Below are 18856 nucleotides of genomic sequence, written 5' to 3' on the forward strand. Positions count from 1 at the left end.
GGTTTTTTCCTCAACCTATCTCAATTTTGTTTGTAATTAAGAGGCATAATTAGAAATTATTTTACTTTCTTTTCATCTTCACTAGATATCCATGTATAGCCTAAACCATCATCAAGTACTTTTGTTTCCTTTTGTATTGCCATAATATATAGTTATCCTAAAATCATTGGATAAGATATTGTATCTTAAACAAAAAAATGTTGCTCTATTGCAATATCTCCGATCCGGATTTTAACAACTGACAAGCTCTATGTAATTTATCTTAAATATTAAAAATTATTCATATTATCTATTTATACTTTGTATCAATTGGCTACTTCCGCTTCTTATAGAGATCCTTACATATAAGATTTATTTTGGAACCATCTTCAATTAAAGTAAAAACTTCTTCTTCTATATCTCCTACCTTCAATAATACTTTTGTACTTGCTCTTGTTTAATGCTTTCAGATATAATGGTTTAAAGCTTCTATTTCCTTATCACTATAATCTTCAAAATGTATTTGTTGATTATAACTTCTATCTACTTATTGATTACTTATAACCATTATCAATCTCTTCTTTATTCTTATATATCCTTGCATCAATAGTATGACTCATTCTACCTTCATCTATTTCATTTTCTTATTTTTTTAATGCTAATATTTATAATATCATAAAATTTCTTCTTTGTAATTCCTAAAATCTCTTTTAATGTGAATTCGAAATTAGCATTTAATACACGTTCTTCCAACATCTCTTTTAAATCTATTGTTGCTTGAATATCAAAGAGTAATTTATAAGCTATTGATTTACAATTATTTGTTGTCTCCTTTATATTTTCTTTCGATGTTGTTACAGTATTCTTTGTAGACTATTTTTATGAAATTGCCTCATGAAGCTTATCTCCTCAAGTTTGCCTCTTAAAAGAATTTTCAAGAAAATCATTCTTTATTGATCTAAAGTTGCATTTCTTTCTTTTGATGCAAGATAAAAATATTCAAAAAAGAGGTCCTACAAATCTAGCTGTTTTTTAAATCAATAAATGATATTGAAATCAAATCTCAATAAAAATATACTTAGACTAGCTTGGCAACAATTCAAAATACATATCAATATGAAATATTTAAGATTCTTATAATTCATATATACTGTGACATTATCTAAAATAATATATATATATATATATATATATATATATATATATCTTCTAGTTAATAAAAAATAATAATCATAGATTTAATTCAAAAATAATATCATTATCTAAAAAATGATGTTATTAGAAACAATGCTTGAATATATCAATCACTTTGTCTTATTTATAGAACTATTTTTAATATTATTCTATTCAAAATTTTAATAGAAAAGAAATAGAATTAAGTGATGGATAACCAATCTTTGATATTTTTGATATAGTTCAATTATTTGTAACAAAGTAATGCAAAAAAATTTGCCTTAGGTTCTTATCAACAACAATGTGTATAATTATATTATTTTTTGAGGATTGAATATCAAAGTTGGAATTATAAAGGTTGTGATAATTGTAGCTATTATCACTAACATACATAGGTATACTATTAAATTGTTATATGATTAGGTAAAAATATATTAAAGTAGATAAAAATAGATTAATTTCATAAAAACTTTTAGAAAAGCTTCTTAGAAGCTTCATAGATACTGCTTGACTTTACATGTGTTTGTAATTGATTGATAGGTTAGAAACTTGGTCAACAAGTTAACCATGTGTTGATAGCTTATAGAATAAGCTAATTATGTAGCGCACATATAAAAAACTTGTCTTGTAAGTTAAGATACGTGTCTTGCAAAGTCAACACGTTTTGAAGGTCCTGTAGGACATTGCCATGTAGCTCCTAGTTAAGAGTATATATAGAGGCAAGAGTGAAGCCTTCTTCACTCTTATCAATGCCTTTTTAGTCCTTAGTCTTATTTCAAGACTTTTTAATTTTCTTGTTTTTGACAATAGCCATTCTAGTTCAAAATTATATCAACTTTGAGTGACTTTTTAGTTTCTTTTAGTGATACAAAAGTGTATTGAGGATTCATGTCTTTGACAGTTTGATAAGAGTGCTAATATATTATTTCTATCTAATTTTAGAAGTAAGTAGATTATCCTACTTCTATTGTTATATTTTGAAGGTTACAGTCTATCCACCTTTAAACAAAAAATCTTATTTTTTAACAGTGATTATTTCCTTAAAGATTGTTCATTAGTCCAATTTGTAAAAAATTTATTAGAGATTACAAATTACCCTCTTCTAATTTAACATTTTGAATTTTTTTGAGTTGTTTAAGGAAGAAAAGATTATGGATGCTAATCTTAGTATAAGTGAGAATAGATTTCTAACTATTATAGATCTTCATGAATTTATCAATACTCTAAGAATAAAAATTTTATGTATTTTCAATGTGAATCATAGAGGTACTATGCCTACGCCTATAAAAGAAGTTCAAGATTTATAACAAGAAGTTATATAGTTGAAAGAAGCAAGTAAATCGACCTCATAACCAAATTCAAGGAATTTTCTTTTTACAAGTATGACAAGGACAAGGTTTAGTATGTCTGAGAAGTTTAAAGGAACAAGATGAAAATTTCGAGGGTTTTTGTAATAAGTCAAGTTCTATCTAAGGTTGCATCTTTTCCAATATCTCGATGGATTTATTCAAGTTGAATTCATAGGTGCACTTTTATCAAAAGAATTTTTTCTTGCTTTTCACCTTTAATGAAAAAAGTTTTGTGACTCCTTTATAATTTGAATTCATTCTTAGAAGTGTTTACTGTTACATTCAAAGAAAGTGATCAAGAGAGAGTAGCAAAGACGAAGCTCTTATCTTTATGGCAAAGATCATAATTAGCGACCATATATGCTATTAAATTCTAAAACCTCACTTGCCACGTAGACTGAAATGATAAAGTCTTTATCAATGAATTTTGATATGAATTAAAAGATAATATCAAAGACTTGTTACTGATACTATCAAAGGTAGAATCTTTGAAATAATTTATTACTCAAGTCATTACATGTAATAATTGATTATTTAAAAGGTGTCAAAAAAAAAGATATGGCTAGAGAGGAACAAATTAAATAATGATGGCAGCTCCTAAGTTTTCAAAAACTTATTCATCAAAGCTGGAATCAATGCAAATTGATACAATACATTTTAAATCTCTCACATAGTACGAAAAGAGACAATGACGTCAAAAGGGTTTAAGCTTATATTATGGAGAAGCTAAACATATTACTCAATATTGTCCAAAGAAACAATGCAATTACAAAATGAGAAGCATGATTGCCAAAAAAGACAATGTGTTAAAAAATGAGTTATTCTAGCTACAATAAGGATTGTGTGATTGAAATCATGAACAATATCTAGTAAAAATCTTATTCTATGCTTTGATCCTTCACCTTGTTTAGTAATAGAATTTTGTTTAGGACCAAAAAATCACAAAGTCTTAAACTTGTTGGATTTACAAGCCTCAACTTATTTTATAGATGAAGACTTTGTCAAAAGAACAAGATATATGTTTATTTAAGAAAATCAAACCTGTGCATATAGAAGTGATAGATGGACGTTTATTATCTACTAAGAATGTTACATATAAAACTATTTCTATATCAATAACAACTAGTAGTCACAATAATTTAATAATATTTAATGTGATTAAGTCTCTTTTTAATCCAATCAATATAGGATTATCATGGTTAGAAAGATGTAATCCTTAGATAGACTAAATTTCTTTTAATCTCAATTTTTTCCATAGTTTAGCTCAAGGTTCTCTTAGGCAAGTAAAAATCCATAAATCTAGTATATCCAAACTCTTATTAGTAGGTGCAAAAGCTTTCATACATGTCGAAAATGAAGGGCCATCTTTTGTTATATATGGCACATCCATTGTTGATGGTGAAAAGATATCAAGTGGTATTCTTAGCGAGTATTAAGATTTCTAGGACATTTTTAAAAAGAAGAATGTAAATATTATTTTGGAATATTATTCTTATGAATGTACCAATGATCTTCAAGAAAGTACTCAACCACAATTTGGACCAATCTATAGCCTATCACAAAATGAATTGGCTGCATTCAAAGAGTACATTGATGAAAATTTGGCTAAAAACTTTATACGCCATTCTAAATCTCTAATTGGCACTCCTATCTTATTTATAAAGAAAAAGATGGATCTTTGTGGAAATGTAGATTATCAAGGATTTAATAAGATCACCATCAAGAATAGGTATCCTCTTCTTTTGATTTCAAGACTTCTTGATCAATTAAATGAAGCAAAGATCTATACAAAAATAGATCTATAAGGAGCATATAACATGGTCCACATCAAAGAAGGAGATGAATGGAAGACTACTTTGTGAACTAGGTATGGACATTTTGAATATAATGTCATATCTTTTGGACTTACAAATGCATCAGCTACTTTTTAACATCCAATGAATGATGTCTTTTGTGAGTTTCTTGATGATTTTGTTGTCTATTATTTAGATGATATTGTAACCTATTCTACGAAAATAGAAGAGCATAAAGTTCATTTCATCGTATATTACAAAAACTAATAGATGCAAGATTATATATAAAGATAAAAAAAAGTGTGTATTCCATACTATTCAAGTTGACTTTTAGAGGTACATCATTTCCAATGAAGGCCTTATGATAGATCCAAAGAAAGTCCAAACTATCATAGATTGGAAGATCCCAAGAATAATAAGAGATGTGCAATACTTTTTGAACTTTGTCTATTATTATCAAATCTTTATCAAGAACTTTTTACAAATTTTGGCTCTACTTACACGTTTGACTTGTAAAGACAAACTTGAATGGAATAAAGAAACTAAAGCATTGTTTGAAGAAAGAATTTATTTTTGTATAAACTTTATATTACGTCGGCTTTTCTAAAGCATTCTTTATGGAAACGGATGCATCAGACTTTGCCTTGAGTGCAATATTCTTACAAATAGGAACAGATGACAAACTCCATCTAGTAGCTTTTTATTTTAGAAAATTTATATTAATTGAGATTAACTATGAGATCCACAATAAAGAACTTCTTACAATTGTGGATTCATTTCAAGAATGGCATCATTATCTAGAAGACACTTTAAGTCTAATGATAAGAACCTCAAGTATTTCATATGAGCACATGTTTTAAATCATTGTTAAGTGGGTTTGAGCATGTCATTATCAAGATTTGATTTTAAGATTACATATCGACAAGAAAAATAATAAGGTTTATGAAATGCTCTTTTTAGACACTCTTATCTTGTATCAAAAAATATATATATATATATATATATATATATATATATATATATATTTTTAATCAACAAAGAAGAATTCTCTTGAAGCAAGAGCATTTTTATCTTTGAGCAATGAAATCAACATTATTTTTTGATTGGATCTTTGTCAAATAAATTTAATATTATCTTCTTATTCATGATATGAAGAATCTTTCTTCTAAGTTTCATGATGTTTCAAAGTTCAAGTTTAAGAAAAACCTTCTTTATTTTAAAAGACGCCTATATGTTCTAGAAAGAGAAGCTTGTACATGTGTTCTTCAAGCATGTCATGACTTTCCAACAGCATGACATTTTAAATACAAGACTTTAGGGCTTCTATATAAAGATTTTTGGTGGTCGCAAATATAAAAAGGTTGTAAAAGAATTTATTTAGTCATGTAACATTTGATCAAGATCAAAAACTCCTCGTCATTGATCCTATGGACTTTTCTAACCATTGCTTATATTCAAACAACCATGATCTTCTATTTCTATGGATTTTATTATAGATCTTCCAAGTTCAAGTTTATATGACTTTATATTCATAATCATAGATTGCTTCATCAAAATGACACATTTTGTATTATATAAAAAATCTATTTCAAGTGAAGAAACAACTAAGATTTTCATTGACAATATCTATGACTATTATAGATTACCAAAGGATATTATATCAAATAGGGGGATTCAATTTGTATCAAGATTTTGGAAAACGCTATTTAAGATTCTTAAAGTGGATATAAAGCTTTCTTCAACTTTTCATTCTCAAAGTAATAGACAAACAAAACAGATGAATTAAGTTTTGGAGTAATATTTGAAGTGTACTATCAATTATCATCAAGATAATTGAACAACTCTTTTACCATTGGCAAATTTTGGATATAATAATTTTATACGTTCTTCTATTCAACAAATATCTTTCTTTGCTAATTATGATTATCATCTACAACTTGATATTTTTGACTTTTCAAAAGTTGATAATCCTGCAACAAAAGATGTAGCAAATTATTTGTTAGAGCTACATGCAACAATGAAGACATAATTAAAAAAAGTTCAAGAACGACAAAAAATCAACATAGATACCTATCACAAGGAGCAACCACAATTAACCATAGATAATAAGATATGATTATTTCATTGTAATATCAAGATTACTTGTGCTTATGATAAGTTGGACTATTGTATGTTGAGACCTTTTTCTATTTGTGAACAAATCAATCATATTGATTATTAATTATATCTATCAGAGTCTATGAAGATCTTCCATGTATTTCATGTATCCCTTCTTAAGTCATATAAGATATTGAATATCTTGAGAAGAAGGCAAATGCCATCTCTTCATATAAAAGTGGATAATAATAAAGAGTTTGAGGTAGAAGAAGTCCTAGACTAAAGGTGATACCAAAATAGGTTAGAATATCTTATTTATTGGTGCAGATATGATATTAATGAACACACATGAGAGCCATCAAAGAATCTTGCAAATATAGTAAAGAAAGTTGAAGACTTTCATCAACATCTATCAAAATCAAATAAAAAATAGAAAATCTTTAATATAAAAGAAACAAGACCAAAAAAAATAACACTCTATTTTCTATCCTTCTTTATAGCTTTTATATAATTAAGGAGATGGAAAACTAATAACCAGCGAATTCAATTCAAGAGCTTTTATTTGCAGACTTATCAAACAAGACATTGCAATTGTTACAACCTTCAAGATGAAAAAATTGAGATGAAGATCCTCAAGAATAATATGTCTTTCCTCAAATAGATGGCAAGATATAATGTGCTTCATATCATAACTTTGAAAGAGACTTCTAATGTTTGGTGATTTTATTAAATGTAGGAACAATAGTTGATGGTGTTATAAATATTTTATTTGAAGAAAGTTATGAAGGCCTCAACAACGACCAAATAACATTGTAGTCTTCTTACTATGATATGAGACACTATTGATGGTGGAGAGGGCCTATCAACTATCTTTGAAGAGAACAAAGATTGAAGTATGTAACAAATATAATTTGTCCCATCTTGGATTTCTTCAACATATAAAGACTGCTTCTCATGGAATTCGTCTTTAGAAAAGGAGGTAATATCACGGACTTATATAATTATCATAATAAATAATTATATGATTAAGTAGAAATATATTAAAATAAATAAAAATAGGTTAATTTCGTAAGACTTTTTAAAAAAGCTTCCTAGAAGCTTCATAGATGCTACTCGACTTTATATGTATTTGTAGTTGATTGATAGGTTAGAAACTTAGTCAACAAGCTAACTATGTATTTGTAGCTTATAAAATAAGCTAATTATGTGGTCAACATATAGAAAACTTGCCTTACAAGTTAAGATACGTGTCTTGAAAAGTCAACATATTTAGGAGGTCCTATAGGACATCGCCACATAGCTCCTAGTTAAAAATATATATGGAGGCAAGAATGAAGCCTTCTTCACTCTTATCAATGCTTTTCTAGTCTTTAGTCTTGTTTCAAGACTTTGTAGTCTTCTTGTTTTTGGCAATAGCCATTCTAGTTCAAAATTATATCATCTTTGATTGACTTTCTAGTTTTTTTTAGTGATACAAAATTGTATTGAGGATTTTCTTTCTTTAAAATTCATATCCTTGACAACTAGATATATAGGTTCTTAGTACTTTATTTACTTATTGATTAGATATTTTTATACTTTAGCTATGATATATTTTTAACATAATAATTATACCTTTAATATAAATATTAGAATAGAATTTTATGGATTTAATTTTGCTTCGTATTATATACAAATTTTACAAGTCAAGTTATCTCCACCTCCTTTTCATGAAAATCCCTTCTTCATACCAAGTAGCTAATCCCACAATCATCTCATTATATGTACATTATCTTTAGTTCAATTGTATCTTCTTATAAACATCAACTTATATTCATATTCGTTCTTAGAATTAGCATCACTGTAAGAAGAGCTTTATCTTTATGATTTTTTAGTTGAAATATTTTGCATCAATCGATCCGCCAACTACAACTTATATAAAGTTTAATAGTCTAGCAATTATTTAATTATATATTAATAATATATTTGGTATGCCAAGTCTTAGAAACAATCAATTTTTTTGAGTTTGTTCCTAATATCTATGTTCTATAGATTAGTCTATTTATTCAATCTTAGCTTTAATATTTCAAGTTGTCTTTTTTGGATTCCTATAATAGTGGACTTCAAGTAGCAAGATTTTTACAATTTAGTGATCTTCTTCCACTTTAGTTATAATCAATTTAATCTTAATCACTTTAGTTAATAATATTTTTTCTATCATTTCAAATTTTACTAAGTTATTATGAATTAAATTATTTCTTTTTTTATTGATATTTTTAGTTAATTTTTAATATACAAAAATATAACCAAAATATATACATCATTCAATAAATATATTAAATTCATATATATCTAATAATTATAAATATTTAATTCTTTTATTGATTTTTTAAAGCATTAAATTAAACTTTTTAATACTAAAAATATTTTAATTCTTTTTATAAACTATAATTAATATATTATTCATGTATAATATTGGTTGAGTATTGGATTGGAAGTATCTTCTAGATAATGACGCTATTCTTGATTTGAATTTATAATTAAAAGAAGATTTTTGTTCAAGATCTTGTAGTTAATCTTAACTACTAAATATTTTTTTAAATAAAAAGTTATTAGAAGGAATTTGTTATGCTCTCATTTATAATAAAACTACACTCATAGCAAAGTATAATGCATCTATTTTCTAAAAAATGCTTTGAAGAAATAGATGCAATTTAAGATTTGTACATAAATAAATGTTGTTTTCTAGGCTTTAAAATATACTTCAGTTTCTTTTCTTCACTCAAGTTTGTCTCTACATGTCAAATGTGTAAAAAGACCTAAAATTTGAAAAAAAAAAAAATAATAAAGATCTAATAATAATTGAAAAATTTCAAAAAAAACATTATATTACTTTGACAATTTTTAAAATCTCTCAATCTATGAGATTTTAAAATTTCTTAGAATCCATCATAAGACCATTATTTCAAATGATGTATCTTAAAAAGTTAATTTGAATAGTGTGAAATACACACTTTTTCATTTTGGTGTATAATCTTATATCTCTCAATTTTTGTAATACATAACAAATATGAAGTTCCTACTCTTTTATATTTTTAAAGTAAATTTAAATATTTTTTATATAATAAAAGATAAAATCATCAAAAAAAAATCACAAAAGACATCATTAATTAGATGTTGAAAAGCAGTTGGTGCATTTGTAAGTCCAAAAAATATGCCATTATATTCAAAATATCCATACGTAATTAAAAATATAGTTTTTCATTCACTTCCTTATTTAATGCATATCAAATTATATGTTCTTTATATATCTATTTTTATATAAATCTTTGCTTGATTTACTTAATCAAAAAGTCTTAAAATCAAAGATAGAAGATACTTATTTTTAATGGTGATCTTATTGAATCTTTAATAGTCCACATACATCTACAAATATTTGTCTTTTTTCTTTACAAATAAGATAGGAGCCTTGGCTAGAGATTTAGAATGGCATTGAAATTCTTAGCCAAATTCTTATCATGTATTCCTTAAATGCATTCAACTCGTTTTGTAATAGATTATAGATTGGTTCAAATGCTCGTTGAGTTTTTTCTTGAAGATTGATAGAATAATCATAAGAACACTGCTTTAAAAGAATATTTGCATTTTATTTTTCAAAAACTTCTTAATAATCTTGGTATTGGCTTAAAATGCCACTTGAAATTTTTTTTCTCTATCAATAATAAGGATGGTGTAAATAACTAAAGTTAACCATTTTTTTACAATATGCATAAAAGTTCTTGCACCTATCAATAATAGTTTAGATATATTAGTCTTATGGACTTCTATTTATCTAATAGAATCTTCTACTAAATTATAGAAAAAATCAAGGTTACAAGAAATCCAATATATTTGAGGGTGTGCTTTTCTAGTGATGATAATCCTAAAATAATTTGATTAAAAAGAAATCTAATGACTTTAAATATTATTGAACTATTATGATGACTAATTATTATATATAAAAGAATAGTTTTATATATAAAAACTCAAAAAGACAACACATGAGAATATATATATATATATATATATATATATATATATATATATATATATTTTTTTTTATTTTTTTTTTTTTATTTTTTTTTTATTTTCTTAATTAAAGATATTTTTATTTTTTGACAAAGTTTTTTTCCATAAAACAACATAAGGCTCTTGAATCTAATAAGGCTAAAACTTTGTGATTTTTTGGTCCTAAAAATACTTCTATTGTGAAATAAGGTGAGAGGTTTGAAGAGAAAATAGGACCTTAATTAGATATTAATCAAGATTTTAGCTGTTTAATTATTATTATAGCTAGAAGAACTTATTTATTGACACATTATCTTCTTTAGCAACTATGCTCTTTATTTTGTGATTGTGTTGCTTCTTTGAACATTATTAAGGAATATTCTTAGATTTTCTATAATATAGGCTCAAACCTTTCTAATAATAATAAGTCTTTTTTTACTCAGAAAGAAGTTTAGAATATATTGTATCAATTTTGCATAAGCTCTAGCATAGTATTACTAAGGTTTGACTTATACTTCTTCAACCAAATCTTTGATCTTGACATCTTTTAAAAAATCAATTCTTGTATGCAATGGCTTGAGTAATAAATTACTCTAATAAATCTGCTCTCTAGATTATTAACAATAAATATTTGACATTATCTTTTGATCTATATCAAAATTGATTGATAAAAATTATATAATTTTAATAAATATTAGAAGCAAGATTTTGGAATTCAATGGCATATGTAGTGGCTGAACATGATTATTGTCATATAAGCTTGATCTTTGCTATTCTTTTATTTTGATTTTTTTCAAATATAGCTATAATCACTTCTAAGAGTGAATTCAAATCATAAAATAGTTGTAAATATTTTTCCATCAAAAACACAAATCAAGAAAGATCACTCTTAGAAAAACGTCATCCTATTAATTTAGTTTGAGTAAATCCATCTTGGTATTAATAAGGATGCAACTTTAGATAGAACTTTACTTATTATAAAAATCCTCAAAACTTTGATTTTGTTCCATCAAACTTCTTTGGCATACTTTTCTTTGTCTTCTTTCTATTTTTAGTTTTTAAAATTTAATTAAAAATTTGATCCATCTATTTTTCTTAATTTCACAATTTTTTAGTACAAACTTTAAACTTCATTATTGACTTCTTCTGTGGATGTAAAAATAGTACTTATATGATTCAAGTTAAAAATAAATAAAATTTTTATCCTAAGAGTATTAATAAGATAATAAAGATCTATAATAGTTACAAATCTATTCTATCAATGAAACAATGAGTTAAGACTCTTATTAAGCATCAAGGAGATGAATCTCAAAAAAAGAAAATCTCAATAAATTCTTTTCTTACTTGAAAAGACTAAAAAATCACTTTAAAATGATAATATATTAAAAGAGAATGGATATTGCTAAAGATAAGATGACAAAAAAGTCTTGAAACAAGACTAAGGTCTAGAAAGGCATTAGTAAGAGTGAAGAAGGCTTTATATACTATCTAACTATGAGCTATGTGGTAATGTTCTATAGGACCTTCAACATGTGTTGACTTTGCAAAACACATATCTTAACTTACAAGGCAAGTTTTCTATATGTGTATGATATAATTAGCTTATTTTATATGTTAATAATACACATAATATGCAGCTAACTTGTTGATCAAATTTTTAACCTATTAATCAACTATAAACACATATGTAGTCAAAGATTTGTTTATGAGATATTATAAAATTAATATATTTTTACTTATTTCTACCTAATCATATAAATAATTAATAAAATAAAAATATATATCCACGACAATGACATTTAAAAAGATAAAAAAAATTACTCATAGATGGCATAATATTAAACTAGAATGGCTATTGCCAAAAACAAGAAAACTAGAAAGTCTTGAATCAATACTAATGGCTAGAAAGCCATTGATTAGAGTGAAAAAGGCTTCATTTTTGCCTCCATATCTACTATCTAATTAAAAGCTACATGATATATTTTTATGAGACCTCAAATACGTATTCAATTTATGAGACATATATCTTAACTTGTAAGGCAAGTTTTCTATATGTATGTTGTCGAGGTAGAGAGAATTTGCCTCAAAGAAGCAAAAGGCTTTTGATTGCAACTAATTGCTTAATCAAGTCTCAAAATAAGAATGCACCAAGTTTATATATAAAATTATTTTATATGAGAATTTATATTAATATATAAGCCTTAAATATTAAAGAACATCTAAAATATGATATAAATATTTTAAAACCTTATATATCCTTAAAGAGAAATTTTTCTAAATTTCAATAGATCATATCTCAAAATTGGATTATCCAAACATATCCAAATTTTACATAAAGTATTGATATACTTTTAAAAACTATTAAAAAAAATTTCAACTATAAATTTATTACAAATCTTAAAATATTACCAAATCCCATATAATAGCTTTAAAGCCTTGTTTCCATATATCTGCATGCAACTTTTTTCATACTTCACAAACTAATCACTTAAATACTATAAAAATTGGCATGTAGCTTTTTAATCTAATACCTCATACTTTTAAAAAAATTGAGCCAAAAACTTGTTTAAAAAATTAAGATATGGCTCCAATCATTACTATCAATAAAATAATTTACTTATTATCTTAGAATTACTAGTGATGTCTTTAACTCTCTATAACTCCTTCTTACAAACTTTGAATGTAATGTCTCTTTGATGAAAGACATAGATCTTGAAATTGTCCTTACAATCACATTTTTTGATCTCCAAAAGCTTTTATATAATTCCTTGTATTATTAAAAAAGTAACAATATGTCTTAAAAGACTCCTTAATTTCAAACGGCTATATCTTCTTCTTCCTAAATAATCTTCTTAATAGTTTGAATCTTCATCTTTGAGCTCTAATCTTTTGTTAAGACTTTATATTAAATATCTAAATCCTATATAATTTTAATATTATAATCAAAATAAATAAACTTCAAAATAAATTTTCTTATATCAACTTTATTTATAATAACCTAATAACAACTCTAATATACATCAAGATTTATAAATATATTATATATTTTAATTAATTTTTCATATCATAAATAATTATAATTTGATAATGTTACATCATTAGCTTATACTACATGCTATCTATATATGTGATACATGGCTAACTTGTTGGCCAAGTGTTTCATCTATCAATCACTTATAGACATGTATAAAGTTAAAACATCATTTAAGAAGCTATGCCACAAGATAATATCAAATCTACTTATGTTTATTTTCTACCTAACACTTCTTATCTTGGTAAATATGTATGCTCATGACAATCCTTGCATAGATCCAAGTCTCCCTTCTTTTTGTTTTTGCCTAGTACAAGTCCTGATCTCCTTCCTCTTTTCCTTTCCTTGGTGTGGATCTTGCTTCTTTTTTTCTTTTCACATACACAAGTCTCGGCCCTCCTCCCTCTCTACCCTCACATTGTACTAGAGAGTTATTCATAAAGAATCATTTACAAAGAAATTTTTCAAATGCATAAGACATATATTTGAGAATGATTAAAAAGGGATTTTTATTATAAGATATTAATAAAATAATTTGTAAAAGGTTACTGGTCGTTGTACAATCTTCATAGAAGCAAGTTTTTATGAGCTTATAGTTTTATGTAAAGACTAAGTGATTGAAGTGTTGTACAAAAGGGTTTTTATAGAATTTTCTTTCAGACTTGGTAATTTGAATTTGTGACAATTACAACAAAAGAAGAAACATTATCTTGCTACAAATTGAAAACAAAAGCTTATGATAATTTTTAAATTCTTAGAAAGATCTCTTATCTACTTTATACAAGTAACTAATTATTTATATCTTATCTAGTATCTATTTTTTGAACAAGTATAAAGTACGTAGTTGATATATTGTTTTTTTTTTTTTTTTTTGTTTTATGAGGCATTATTTACTAGTCTAGGCATTGATAACTGAGTTTGTAATATTTATTTTTTGTTTTATACTATCATACTCTATTACTGATTATAAACACTTAGATCTTTTCAACTACAAGAAATATTTTTACTTGTGAACTTTCAAAGTCTAATCTTTATATGCTTAGAAGCAAAATGTTTTATACTAATTGCTCAAGCTTTAATACTAATATATCACTCTATAACAATGCTACAAAAATCTGCTCCAAATAATGAAGAAGATTGAAATGGTTGAGGCATGGTAGGATTATTTGCTGCTATAATTAAAAGATAGATTTTATTATGAAAAATTAGAAGAACGTGTTCCATATTTGCCTTCTAGAATAACTACACCATAAACCTATAAATATAAAAGTTAAGGTTAAATAAGGGGCAAAGGATGAAAACGGTTCACAAAGATGAATGAGCCTTCATCCAAGAGGGAGAGTATGAATTATTTTTACGAAAAGTATAAAATCTATAAGTACAAGTAAAATGACCACCAATTGTGGGGGGGTCGGTCCACGTGGAGACACACACAATAACTCGAATCTTCCCGGAAGCTCAATTTTCAGCCCGGTCAAATGGCGGGCATCATGCACTGCTCGAAGTAGGAAAAAAAACGAGTCGGAATTGGAAAAGGAAATAGAAAATGGATGAGCTCATTCGTGCCAGAAGTTTCTTTTACCACGTGCACGCAATTTGGCGGTAGACGGGATGGCTCTCTTACTTCAAGTTGACGTTGAGCTTCGGGTCAGCTCCCTGGTTCGGCCAAACCCTAGTTCGTAGCCTCGGTGCCTGTGATCCAATAGAAACATGACCTAGCCTGACCCGAACCTAAGGTTCGGTTCTAGACCAGCGACCACCGGAGCAAGAGCACAGGGTTGTTTCACCGCGGAGCAATAGCAGCCTTTATCCGTGGACCAGTTGCGACTAATATCCACCACCACCATTATTGACACCGACGCCGATAAATTTAATACTTAATTATTAAATTCTCTGTGTCCACAGCCCAACGCACACACTTATTCCTTTTAAACTTACCGTATGAAATGCATGCTGCCGCTGTGAACGGTGAGGGAGAGCGGGAGGGTGTTGCAGGAGTGGAGGGATTGGCTCCCCGCAGATAGATTCTCCGCTTTGCACCAGGGTGATTGATTGCTCGCGCTCTCTCGTCGTCCCAAGATTACCTACGATGGCATTTGCCTCTTCATGTAGAACATTGCTCTTCCCATTGTCTTTTGCCGCACAACCCGTGCCATAACGGCTCTTAGTTGCGTTTTCTCGCGTTGCATGTGTCTCAAGTGCACAGGACTGCGCAGTGCAGTGCACTTAAACCAGGTTCCCGTGGCTGCTTCTCACCTGAGGACTTTGAGGTACCGTGTCAACCATCTGGGATTTGCTATGGGCTCTATTGTTGCGCTTCTGGGCGGTTTTGCTTGGCGCATCGAACGAGGGGGTGAAAGAGTGCGAGAGAGAGAGGTAGGAGAGAGATTTATATTTAGTAGTTTTTGTGCTTTGGAGACAGTTGCCAGTTTGGTTTATTAGTCCCTATCTTTCCCAAGTCGTGGTTGGGTCTCTCAGGCAAGCCCTAATTGTGGTTTGAGCTCGGATGAGCCGTGACTTGCGCGGGCTCATGTCGCTGGCGGGCTTGTGAGTTATTCTTTTGGTTGTGGCTGTTTGGAGTAAGCGTGTGTGTTTTCTTGATGCTACTTCGTTCTCACGACGTTTGAGCGTGTGGTGTCGGAGTCGACTGCTCTGGATTCTTCTTGTGCCAGTTTTCCGTAATAGACGAAATGAGTGGGTTTGTAATATGGCGGAGATTATTGTTAGCAGAGTCAGGGATTGTTGTTTTGAGCATTGCAATAGCAAGTCGCGCTTCGTGGGATCAGAGGTCGAAATAGAGATGGTGTTATTTGCGCAGAAACTATTTACGTGTGGATGTATGAATTTGACTTCGGTTACGTTTGAGGGTTGGTTTTCAATCGTCTTTTGCATGTTCTAAAAAAAATCTTGCAGTTTTGTTGACAAATGCAGCACACGTCGCACCTGAATTCTTGTTGTGGAGCGCAAAGAAATGATCGATACTCTAAAGCATGTTAACTAGTACTCTGAAGAATTGTCATTCGAGTTTTAGCATTGACGGCATAAGCAATGGGTTATCAATCGGACTTCTCTTTGTTGGATCTCGAGGAGCTTCACGCTCCTACACAGACTGTGACAGGTGTAGTTGCTCAGCGATATTGCCTTGCAAATACTGCGCAATACAGGCTCGAGAACGAGATTCTCTCTAAAGCATGGACCATCACAGACGCAATGGGAGAAGTTGTGTTTCGGGTGCGAGGGAAGAAGGTGGACTGGGTCAAATCCAAGAGAGAGTTAGTGGATGAACATGGGAATTCCATAGTCTACATGGAAGAAAAGGTATGTCTTTCAAAGGGCCATTGACAAAGTGAATAAACATACTTTGAAACATGAAGCATTGCCACATGGAATTGCGCCGCATGTACGCAACCATTGTCGGGTGCATCTAGAGAAATTTGAATAACAGCCGATTACGGAAGCACACGAGTGAAATTTGGCCTGTATAATGTAATTCGATAACAAATCGTTCAAGTGGAGTGAAACACTTAAGGAATTTTATGCATGAAATAAAATAAAATTAGAATTAAAATCTTACATTAATAAATGCATCTGGTCTTTGTGGCAGTCAGTGATGCATCTTCTCACACAATTGTCTTAGTTGAAACCTCATGGTACCATGAAATTCCCTGCATAAGTTATTTGCTCGCCTCTGGCTTAGTGTTTTAGTACACTATGAACTATGGCATGATATTGTGATACGTCTTTCAGCCATGGAGATTGAAGAATGTATGGAGAGCATTTGCTCCGGGTGATTCAGAACCTCTGTATACACTGAAAGCTACCACTGCATTCAGTTTCAAGCCAGGCATCAACATTTTCCTTCGTTCAAACACGGCGCAGAAGAAACCAGATTACACAATTGAAGGTCTCTTTCTTGCCAAAAAATGCAGTATATATTTTGGTGAAGAGCTCGTAGCAGAGGTATGCGACCATTTCCCTCTTCTTCTTCTTCTTCTTCTTCTTTTATATATATGTATATATATACACACAGTTTTTTTTTCCTTCTTTCTTTCTCTCTTTGTCTCTATTTCTCTTTCTCTCTCTCAGACACATATACGTTGAAATCAGCCCGAAATTCTTCTGCTTCTTCACAAGTCCATTGTCTTTCCCAGTCTTGTACTTCTTTGTCTGTGTTCTTTCCAGAATAATATTGAGCACATCCAAATAGTTTTTATATAGAAGAATTATTTTGACAGTCATGGACTTCCGTAAAATAGTTTTCATATAGAAGAACAGACTCTGACATATTGTCTGCGCCTATTTTATCCACAGGTAACTCGGGATGTATCCTTGAAGAACCTCATTGTCAACAAGAGCATCTTCAATGTAACTATATATCCTGGGGTAGATATAGCATTTATCTTCTCCCTCGTTATCATCATGGACAAGATTTATGTCCATGACGATTGAAACGGGAATTACTTTGGAGGTCTATGGGTGACTGCACACGTAGGTTTTCATGTATTGCACAATAACACCAAGAAGGCGCAGCTTTAACAGTAGTATGACCATTGGTGGCTTTCACTTTTAGCTAGTTCTCTTTTAATAAGCAGTTTGGAGTAAGATTTGGATCGAAAACATACGAATAGCTCGACTTGTGTAATAGGAAAGCATGGGGAGATTCCTTTCGTCAGAATATAGCATGAATATTCGACAGTGCAGTTTTTCCGAGGTTAAAGATAAGTATGCATTTGAAACAGGGAACCCAACTGGAATGACTACTTCGTCAAGTGCATGGTTATGAAGTTCTCCGACATCTTATTTGTTCTAGGCTGGAGATCAAGCCGCACTGTCTCTTGCACTATCTTTCAGCTTGACATCAAATAGTATTGACTCCTTCTAGTCTTCATGTGGTTAAAATGTGGGAACATATATCAATCGCATTTTTTAAAAAATATTGAGTTATGTATTTATCTATCTAGAATAAATTCTCATCAATTATTATTAACTTGAAGTCTGTATCATTTCATTCACATTCAAATTAGTGTCTGAACTTCAAATTACAGTTTCTTCAATTGAGAATGTTAATTGACTGTTTCAACGTACTTCCTTTAATTTCTTTCTTTTTCTTCCAAAAACGACCTTGATTCTCTTCCTCTGTGGTCCTTCTTCGCATCACATCGCATGACTTCAATATAAACAAAGGGAATTATTAAGGTTGTAACCCAAATTGACATTGTTACACCCCACATTACCTCTTTGTAGACGATTATCTAATAATATGCCTCTCTCATTTGAGCATATTTATCTTTCTTAGTTTATAGAAAGGGTGGTGGTTGAGAGGGAGATAGTGAATATTTTATGAAAAAATAGGTCACAAGTTTTTTTTTTTTTTTTTTTTTCATATATGGATATATTTATCCTCATAA

General features: G+C 28.9%; 1 protein-coding gene across 5 annotated transcripts; it reads left to right on the forward strand.

Moving 5' to 3' along the window:
- Positions 1–15590: 15590 nt before the first annotated feature.
- Positions 15591–18392, forward strand: LOC112290743 (protein LURP-one-related 15). Of its 5 annotated transcripts, none has more exons than XM_024537383.3 (4): positions 15591–15824; positions 16362–16766; positions 17196–17408; positions 17760–18392. In XM_024537383.3, the coding sequence occupies exons 2-4, from the start codon at positions 16497–16499 to the stop codon at positions 17895–17897; spliced, it is 621 nt and encodes a 206-aa protein (XP_024393151.1). In that variant the 5' UTR covers positions 15591–15824; positions 16362–16496; the 3' UTR covers positions 17898–18392. The 5 variants fall into 5 exon arrangements, with proteins under 5 accessions (XP_024393151.1, XP_024393155.1, XP_024393150.1 ...); XM_024537387.3 differs by having other exon boundaries at positions 16380–16766; XM_024537382.3 differs by having other exon boundaries at positions 15591–15718.
- The last annotated feature ends 464 nt before the right edge of the window (positions 18393–18856 follow it).

The sequence above is a fragment of the Physcomitrium patens genome, chromosome 13 (genome assembly GCF_059467195.1).
Source record: "Physcomitrium patens ecotype Gransden chromosome 13, ASM5946719v1, whole genome shotgun sequence".
Classification (NCBI taxonomy): domain Eukaryota; kingdom Viridiplantae; phylum Streptophyta; class Bryopsida; order Funariales; family Funariaceae; genus Physcomitrium; species Physcomitrium patens.